The sequence below is a fragment of the Rhinopithecus bieti genome, unplaced genomic scaffold, assembly GCF_001698545.2.
Source record: "Rhinopithecus bieti isolate Rb0 unplaced genomic scaffold, ASM169854v2 scaffold_27206, whole genome shotgun sequence".
Lineage (NCBI taxonomy): Eukaryota > Metazoa > Chordata > Mammalia > Primates > Cercopithecidae > Rhinopithecus > Rhinopithecus bieti.
This window is the reverse complement of record NW_016812263.1, coordinates 763,124-773,570: the sequence shown is the minus strand read 5'-3', so window position 1 is coordinate 773,570 and position 10,447 is coordinate 763,124. Positions and strand designations below refer to the sequence as shown.

The 10,447-nt window shown below is 32.9% G+C and overlaps 1 protein-coding gene across 1 annotated transcript in view; it reads left to right on the top strand.

Annotated features, from left to right (window-relative positions):
* Positions 1–10,447, top strand: part of SEMA3D (semaphorin 3D) — a gene marked incomplete at its 5' end in the record, with an annotated part of 86,507 nt that overhangs the window by 61,673 nt on the left and 14,387 nt on the right. Inside the window, 4 exons of the mRNA XM_017895859.1 lie at positions 768–990; positions 3,049–3,137; positions 5,067–5,108; positions 8,131–8,288. Of these exons, the coding sequence (XP_017751348.1) occupies positions 768–990; positions 3,049–3,137; positions 5,067–5,108; positions 8,131–8,288 (512 nt within the window). The remainder of the gene's footprint in view (positions 1–767; positions 991–3,048; positions 3,138–5,066; positions 5,109–8,130; positions 8,289–10,447) is intronic.

Genomic DNA, 10,447 nt, shown 5'->3' with positions numbered 1-10,447 from the left:
AAAAAAAAAAGTCTAATCATAAAGTGTTTTTTCCCCTTTATTTTTGGATAAAGGCACATAAAATTCATTTGATTTGTACCATTTTGAACTTTTACTCTTACCACCAGGGGCAGGTCATGCTAACTATTGATTTAGTGGATGCTGAAAGGCACAGAAGTCCATTTTAGACAGAAGTATAAAATTCCCTAAGGGTTTCTTCGCAGACTCTTTAGAAGAAGAGCTGTTGAATTGTTCGAAGTGTAATTTTCACACGAATTATAAAAGAAACTACATAATTACAATTTCAAGCTATTAAATACTTTGAAATTAATTTTTGTGAACTGTTTATTTGCTGCTTTTTTATTTTTTAATTAAACATGATTTCATTTGAACTGAAATTATAAATTACTCAAGGGAAATTGAAAATAATGGCTTTCCACATGTTCTCGTGTTTATAGATCAGTTTCTTAACAGTTATTTCAAGTTAGATTTCAAATATCTTCATTAGAAACAATCTTCAGAAGAAATAATCTTCATAAGAAAATAATTCACTATGGAAATGTTGAAAAATGCAGATATAATTTAGAAAATTTTTGCCGGAGAAAACTGGGTTTACATTTATTGGAGGCGCACTGCATTTATTTACAAGTACACATGGTTCCATATTGAGTCTGTTGTCCCTTCATTTAACACTATTGATGATAAGCTACACAAGCTTTATTGGAAACAAGTGTGAACTTCTCAGGTGCATAAACAATGTCTTTACTTTCCTCTACATTTCTTTTCAGTGTCCAAGCAAAACCTATGACCCACTGATTAAATCCACCCGAGATTTTCCAGATGATGTCATCAGTTTCATAAAGCGGCACTCTGTGATGTATAAGTCCATATACCCAGTTGCAGGAGGACCAACATTCAAGAGAATCAATGTGGATTACAGACTGACACAGATAGTGGTGGATCATGTCACTGCAGAAGATGGCCAGTATGATGTAATGTTTCTTGGGACAGGTAAGCTAAAACTGGATTAGGATTTTTTCAAAAGGAATTTTTCATTATTAGACAAAGAGAAGAGAAACTTCAAAAATATGTATTGGTCAAAATCAAAATGAGTAATTATTAGATAAAACCTTGTCAATATTTCTTAAAATTATGTAGGTTTTAATTGATAATCATAAATATCTCCGGACTTCATATTTGAGATTTCAAAATGTATTTGACAGCAATGTGCCCGCTCTACCTTACATGCTCAATACATATTTGTTGTATGATTTTGAACTAAAATTAAACAGGTAGGGCAAAGCAATTTTTATTTTCAAACTTTGCCTTTCCCTCTCTTTACAAGTATACCCCCAAAAGATTCCTTCACCTGATTTCGAGAATCACTAACTTAGTTGACTTAAGATAGATTTTCGAAAACATTAAGCATTACTTTGTGAAGGTCTTTAAATAGAAAGTTCTTGGAGATTATCTTTCTTCTTGAATTTTGTGCATTAAAATGTATTTCATAGACTTAGTTTTTAAGCCCATTGTATTTTCCTTTGCATGTCAACTCAATAACTATAAAATGATTACAATGTTTTTATAAAAAGAAAAATTTAATCTCAAAAAAGGTAAAAGTATTAACTAATAATGTCATGGGAATTCTAATGGCAGTAAAAATAACATGTATCATTAAAACAAAAGCACTGTATTCCATATCATGTTATATAACTTAATGGATCAAGCATTTCATAAAGATTAAAATTAAGAATTTTCAAGAAACAAAACTTTTATTAGAATAGATATTTAAGAGTTCAAAACAATTTTAGAATAATTTTATTTTTAAAAATTATGGGTCTTATAGAAGTTAGGTTTATTAGGAAGTATGTGTGTGACGGACTCAGAGGACCTTTGTCATCGATTGTCAAACCTGATTATTTTCCAGATGGCAATTCCACAAACCAGAAAAATAAGGGATATTCCCAAGACAACAGAGATAGAAGTTAAAGAGTCAAAAGTAGAATTAATTAGTTACTATTAATTCCCACAAGTTTGACACTTAATTTGCACTGTCCACCCAAAACTAGGTCTTCAGCAATTCACTGCAATGAATGTCAGTTAGCCACTAGGTGGTACTATCTAACCTTTACTGAGAAAATTCTAGACCTGCTAAGATAGGTTTTTAATTTTGACATTTGGAAAAATGTACATTTAATATTCTTTAAAATTCCCGGAGTTATTTAAAACAATTACATAATTCAGACTATTTTATGCAAACAGGATCTTTACTATATATGTTACTATACTCCAATCCCAGTGCTCAGAAGTTTAGAAATGCCTATATTGTATAAATTAAAGTGGGATTTTTTTTTTCTTTTTCTAAACTGTTCTTTTAATTTTCTTTCTGTACTAACCTTACACCTCATGGAATTTCAATGTAAGATGATGTATTTAAGATACCTCTTTTAAATGTCAATTTTTGGTTTGCATTATCAACCTTGTATTAAGTTGACGTTAAATAATTTTAAACAAACCTTCCATTTCTCATCTATTAATAATGATTCTGAAGATGGAATACATTTGAAGAGTGAGCTACAATTTCCCTCATCTACAATGAATTTTTTGTTCATTTGGCAATGTTATTAAAAGAATATATATCTGTCTTCCATGAACTGGATATAATAACTATTAAATAAATATATATTACATGGAAGGAAGAGAGAGAACTTATTATTTTAATGTATTTTTAATGTTTTAAGTTAAGGTTCAAAACATTTGCTCTACCCTTGTTTAACATTTCAAACAATATTTAAATTAAACATTATATATATTACTTTTGTTAAGAATATACTCTGAATATGCATCCTTTAATATTCTCTCTATAAAAGGGTGTTCTACTAGCTAAAAGCTGTATTTTAGGAGGACAAAACTTATACATTAAACTTCATTTCATATATGTTTCATTTAATCTGTTTTTTGTTAAGGCATTTAAAGAGGAGGGGAGTAATTTGAAGGTTTCTGGGAATATGCTTACCACTGATTTTTGAGATAGGAACAATGGGATCATGCGCTATCCTTTTTTTTCAGACATTGGAACTGTCCTCAAAGTTGTCAGCATTTCAAAGGAAAAGTGGAATATGGAAGAGGTAGTGCTGGAGGAGTTGCAGATATTCAAGGTAAGACTTAGTCCAGAGTTCCAGAAGAGATGTTGAAACTGAGTAGCCCTTGTTATAGGGCACCCTTGTTTTAATACATCATCACGTTTCCCAGAGAAGCCTTTGAAATCAGCTTTCTTAGTTTTCTTTTCCTGAAGCAGTGGAAAAAGTTTTATAGGCAACTAGGAATGGGACTCACCTTCCTCTATAGCATACCGCTGAATTCAGGACTCCCGGGATTGCCTCTCATTACTGCATTCTCTAAGCATATAGTCAGACAAATTGCCACATTAAATGAAAGCCTGGGGTCTCTTTTACTATCCAGATGCTTTTCTACTTTATAAATTTTACTTTTCAATTTTTTTCCCCAATTGAATTTGAGAAAACTAGACGAGTGTATAAATCATGTGTCCCTGCTTTTCTGTAAGGAAATTAAAAAAAATATAGAGGTTGCATGATACTAAGTCTTCATGTATGCTAAATTCCTCTCACCCGCCAAAAAGAGTAGATCTAGAAGAATAGTTCTCCAGATTTGGAGAATGAATGCCTTTGACTTTTAACAGTAACTCTCAATTGTGGCATGTTTTGTAAATCCTCAGTAAAATTAAGTTTACAATTATTTGCTGATTACAACATTTGAAATACATTTTTTCTTAGAGAAACTTTTTAAAATACATGCTTTGTTTATTAGGACATTTTTATTGAGACTCTTTATTAAAATGGATTGTTTCCATGTCAATATCTAATGCTTTAGAAGAGAATAAAGCCCTCCTCTGTGAGGGGCTCAAGTTAATTAACATGCTGAGTTCCACAGGATCCTGTTTACATTGTGATGATAATAGTGGTCAAGGAGTTAACAAGAACAAGACCTGCTATCTGGTGTCTACTAAAACAAAATCTTGGGTGGTTCCTAGGGGAAGGCCAGATGTCAAATATAAGTGTGAACCCAAAGGCCAAAAATACAGTCCCTGTAACACACATAGTTGCATTAGAACAAGTCTCATTCAATGGTTAGACAGTGGTCAAGAAGAATTACTTGGATTCTTCTGTTAAAATTACATAATGACCAGCTTTTGTTTTCTTGTCTCATTTTAAAAACAGTTTTATTGTGGTATAATTGAGATACAACAAAAAACTGAATATATTTTATGTATATAATTTAATGTTTGGCCATGTTTTTAAAATTGGTAACAAAAAATGCTATTTGATAGAACTTTCTCACTGAAATTTTTTCTTTAATATATTTCTTTAAACTTTAACATCTGGTAGTGCTTCTCAATTAGTAAATATGAACTGGTGCTAAATGAAAATAGCAGAAAGATGATAGGTAGATGGAAATTTTTTAAACCATCTTGTCCTTTTTCATTTGGTAGCTTTCTTGTTCATGTTTCTGATTTTATATTGCATGCATCAAGCCATGTTTTCTATAAATAAAACTAGCCTTAGTTCATATCATGAAATCATTTGCACCAGTATTGTGTAGTGCTCCATAAAGAATGTGGTCATCCACAAGGAGCATTATAACTTTTCAAAACTCTGCTACTTAAAACAACTTTTTGAACCACTGATCTAAGTAAGAGCAGAAAGAGGTAATAAATAATTACGGAGATGTTCTTGTCAACACTAGTTTGACTTATATGGAAGCGGTTAAGATAAGCAGATTTAGAAGAAGAACACTTGTGAGTAACTGGGAACAATTTTCAATGCAGAGTATTTTCTTATGTATTTAAGTCACTTATCTTTAATAGGATACTATAAATAATTTTTATCATTTCTGTTAAGGTACAAACACTACATTTTTGAAGAAAATAGCAAACAATAAGAACTTTTTTCCCTTATGTAATAGACTTGATGTTTACTTCAGTGATATATGGCATCAGATAAAACAACATATTTAATATAAAAACCTGTTAATGATTATCTTTATTGACATTTAACTTCTATTTTCAGCACCCGTCCATCATCTTGAACATGGAATTGTCTCTGAAGCAGGTACTTTTTAACTTTTGTATGAAAGTTAACCACAAAAGCAATGGGCTGCTTGAATCAAACTTTATTTGGAAAAAAATCCATTGAAATTGGAAGTTAAATTTTAAGAAATGTAAAATGTTATTTGTTTCTCTTGTAATTCATTAGAGACCATTGTTTCAGCCTTGCCTTGGGAGAAATGTAGTTAAATTTCATTAATTGAACGATGCATTCTCCCCTTCCTTTGGATCTTAAAAACTGAACTCACTTTCCTAGTCTCATGAGAATGTCCTTCTCTCAAGCCCATTAGACATTCATGTAGAATATCAACCCTAACCAGTACAAAGCGTTTTTAATCTGGGAGTCTAGGATTTAGAATATGAACTGTGGTGACAAACAGCCCAAAAGTCAACCTTCAACATGTCATGTAATATCAAACTCTCAAAATCAATTTCCTCAACAGTGAAGTTAGAAAAACAATATCCACCTCCAGAGTTTGTTGGGAGTTTAAAGAGGATGCTTCATGTAACATTCTAAACAGAGAGCAGACACACAAGTGTAAAGTAAATGGTAACTAATTATAATAATAGTAATAATCTTTAACATGATTTCATAACTCTCTGATGATATTCCAAATTGCAATTGATTCAAGAGATTCAGACTGCACTATTATTTCTATTTGCACCCCCAATATTTAAGAAAGCCATATGATATGTTCAACACCAAGGTGTTGCTAAAATTGTCTTAATCTATTACAGTTCCTATGACAGAGTGATTTTTTAGAAAATGATCTAAATAGTTTTCTTCTTCAGGTCTTTGTCATTTATTTGTTCATTCACTTATCATTTATTTATTGAAAGCCTAAGGTGCTTGGAGGGTACATAAATGAATGAATAACATAGCTCGCCATTAACCTCCAGAAGCTCACAGTAGAGCTGAGAGTCAAAGGAAGACGCTAACACTGCACAGTAATAATAGGGTATATGCTAGAGAGACAGAGACAAAGGGGCCTAAAGGGAGCCAGAAGGAACAGGGAAAGATAATTGAGAGACGAGACATACAACTTGAATTATGAAGGATGTCATAGTTAACCAGATATATTAAAAGGAGAATGGAATGGAAGAGCATGCGCCAACCAGAAGGGGAGAATCTTTGCAAAAGTGTGAAGAGTGAGAGACCATAGCTTATTGTAATAAGTGTGTGTACAATTAGGGTATGGATCATATGTGTGTTCAAAGGGGAGGAAGGCTGGAAATGAACCTGGAGAAGTAAGACAGAACAAGATTAGACACATCTTTATATATCCTCCTAAGAAGTTTAGTAGCATATCTTAAAAACAATGAAAACTCCTGAGTGCTTCGGTAATGCTCACCTGTAGTCCAGCTACTCAGGAACCTAGAGTGGGAGGATACCTTGAGCCCCGGAACTCAAATCCAGTCTGGGCAACATAGTGAGATCCAGGCTCAAAAAAAGAAAAAAAAAAGCCATTGAAAAGGAAAACAAACAAACAAAAATACATTAATGATTAAGCAGGAGGGTATTATAATAAGATTTTCTTTTTAGAAAAATCAGTCTGGTGCGGCAATGTGGAAGATAGATTGGATACTGGGGTAGAGGTGGGGGTTGTTGGAAAACAAAATCAAAGCCAGCAGAAATAGGACACTTACAAGTAATCCAGGAAAGAAGTGATAAGGACGGAAACAAAGTCAGTGTCGGTAGAGAGGGAGGAGATGAAATAGATTAGAAAATTCTGTATGAGAGAATGGAAATGAAGTGATGACAGATTGAATGTGAGAGAAAGAAGACTCAAAGACAACTCCCAGATTTCTTGACTTGGTGGATGAGGGTGCTGCTCTCCAAGGTAGGGCAGGAGGAATAGATTTAGGGGGGTTATTATGTTCATGTTTACGTTGTTTTCAAGATATGTCTAAGTCTTTTGTACAATATAAAAGGTAAATAAATAAGAAGCGAAAAGAGGGAAACCCAACATTTAATGCAAAAAAACGAAATCACAAAGGAGACAAATGTCTTAATCTGAAATAAAGCGGGAGAATAGAAAGTGGAGAAAGTTTCAAGGAATATATAGTCATTAGTGTCAAACAGTATAGAGAATTTCAGTAAAACAAATACTAAACAGTGTTCATTGCATTTAGCAACTAGGAAGTCTTAATTGACAGTTTAATGGATGCTAGAGGTGTAAGACCTATTTCTGTAAGTTGAGTACTATGATATTATGCCAATACCTATTTCTAACATGGATTTCCCTCCTTTAACTCTTGAAATGGTCCACTAGAGTGGACCATGAGTTCTTTGGCACAGATTGTGGCTTATTCACTTTTATCACCCCTCCTCCTCCACCACTACTACCACAGATACTCAAAAGAATGTATAGGGAAAGTAATTCATTACTTTCAGGACTCATATTGAAAATGTGATCTTATTTGCTGGGTTTTTCAGTATCATGCAGCCTTGCATTTGTGATATGGCATCCCTCAAGCCTGCTTAATACTTTCTTTCAGAATGATAATAAATACTTTCTCTCCCACTAATAACTCATGTTCTTTCAAGGATCAGTACTTCAATAACAAATGAAACAAATGAAATGGTTAATTGAAACCAGGGGAATGCTTTATAAATGTATTTTCAGTCGTCTCTTATATAAGGAGTCATGGGAAGTCTTGGGAAGACCGTGAGCTTTGCCTATAGCATCTGTGCTGGACATAATCTCTCAAAGTACATTTTCTAGTATTGAGAAAGAATTTGACATCTTAATTCCTGTCTAGCAGCTGGTTTTTGACCTTCTGAAATTACTGCCAAGCTTGTAGAATGCTGTCTATTTCAGCATCAAAATCTTCAAACTACCATCCAACCAGAATAGAAATGATTGACTTATTTTACTCCTCATTATGTTTCTGTACAAGTGTTTACAATGGGCAGGACACCCAGAGAAACAGATTTATATGTATTATGTGTTATTCAAGAAAAGAAAATTCTTAAGACTAGTCTGAAAGATGCTTCTAATTCATTTGTTTTACCCGATTTGCAGCAACAATTGTACATTGGTTCCCGAGATGGATTAGTTCAGCTCTCCTTGCACAGATGCGACACTTATGGGAAAGCTTGTGCAGACTGTTGTCTTGCCAGAGACCCCTACTGTGCCTGGGATGGAAATGCATGCTCTCGATATGCTCCTACTTCTAAAAGGTAAGAGGCACATTGAGTTTGTATAAAGCCTCCCTTTCTACAAGATGAATATCTCACATTAAGGCCTTGTCTTATAGTTTAAGTTAAAGAGAAAATATATACTAAACACGGCCTATAGAAGGAATATTGAAATCAAAATGTTGTTTTATATTTTTACATAAAATGTTTGAAGGAGGGTAAAACAGATGCTCTGAAATTCTGAAATATGCGACTTCAAACAATTTAAATAAATTGTTTATTCACTATTTTGGCTTTTTTATAATTGTTCCTTCCTTATTTCTTATTTCTAAATATGCATATACTGATGCCTACTGTTTTGCAAATAATATATAAATATATATGATGGTACAAGCACAGATTGTATAAAACCCACAGTGCAGCCCAGTGACTTGGTATAATTTTAGTTTTACTCTAATAATTATAACTTGGTCAATTTCTGCCACTCATATAATTAAACAACAAACATTTTCCTTGCTGTTTGTAGTTCATTGCTTTATGTGTTCTTAGAAATAGTGCTATTTTGAGCCAACAATTCCAAGCTAGGAATTTGTTCTATATACACATGTGCAAAAGTACCACAAAGTTCTATGTTCAAGAATGTTTATTTCAGCATTATTTTTATAGTAAAATAACTGCAAACAATCTGAATGCCCATTGATATGCTTGACGCTAGCTAAACATATTATGTTAATTAGTTTAAAATGTCAATTATAGTAACATTATTTTCTAAAGTATTCAAAGTATATTTTCCATTAGGTGAAATGTAAGCAAATGTATTTTTAGGTCTGTTCTTAAACTAACAGGCACATGCTAGTCTCATTACCACATGTACACTTTTTTCTTTTTGGAATTTTATGGATTTCTCAAATTCTGATTTCTAAGAAATTATGGATTGAATGTATAGTGCAATAACAAACATTACTTAAAATTAGAAAACATTTTATATTCCCTGAAATCCATGAATTAAATTGAAATGGGTACATATGATTATTAGAAATTACAAGTTAAAAGTCACCCACATTTGGTTATAGTTTTTGGCCAAGAACATACTCATTATAGTCTTTGGGGAGTGCTTTCCTGGAAAGCTGAAAAACAAGAATGCTCATTAGTTGCTAATAAACCTTCAGTTTGATGAATTGACCCTGTTCCTTACGAAGCCAAGATTTAAAAACATTCTTGACCTTTTGTACCTTACACCATTATAATTTTTTCTTCTTGTATTTCCCAAGACTGTATCTCTGATCTTTCAGACATGCCACTGTGATGTTTTCCCTTACCTAACATAATGTCATGTGAGCCAAAAGATGTGTATAATGGATGAATCTTGTCATCTGTTCAGCATTACCCTCAAGGAACACTCTAGATATCACAGAACATTTATTGGTACTTTTCTGATCTCTGAAGTGACAAAATAAAATAGCCAAAGCAAATGAAAATATGCTGTAAGAGTGTAAGACTTGCTTAGATGTAGCAGGTTTTTTGTTTGTTTGTTTGTTTGTTTCTTTTTTATAAAATAGTTACTACTTTATTTTAAGGAAAATGTGTGATGTAATACAAAAGCCATTGTTTAATATTATTATTAGCATAACTACCAGAAAAACAATTTGAGCTACTCATCAGCAGATAGAAATAACAGGTAGTCTTTTATACCATATTGAACTTATAATTCTATTTCAAGTTACAGTATTTAGTTTGTTGCTTAATAAAATCTATGCAATAATGAATCTTTACATGACAAGGTGTTTTGTATTTGTGTATATGTTCCTATCCACTGACTGAACTCTTTTATATATTATTATTTCTCAATGACTGACTAAAAAGAGAGTTCCTAAAGAGAGTAGCTGGCCAGGCGCAGTGGCTCATGCCTGTAATCCCAGCACTTTGGGAGGCCAAGGCAGGCAGATCACCTGAGGTCGGGAGTTCGAGACTAGTCTGACCAACATGGAGAAACCCCGGCTCTACTAAAAATAAAAAAAAAAAAAAAAAAAAATAGCCAGCCGTGGTGACACATGCCTGTAATCCCAGCTACTAGGGAGACTGAGGCAGGAGAATCAGTTGAACCTGGGAGGCGGAGGTTGCAGTGAGACGAGATCGCACCATTGCTCTCCAGCCTGGGCAGCAAAAGCTAAACTCCGTCTCAAAAAAAAAAAAAAAAAAAA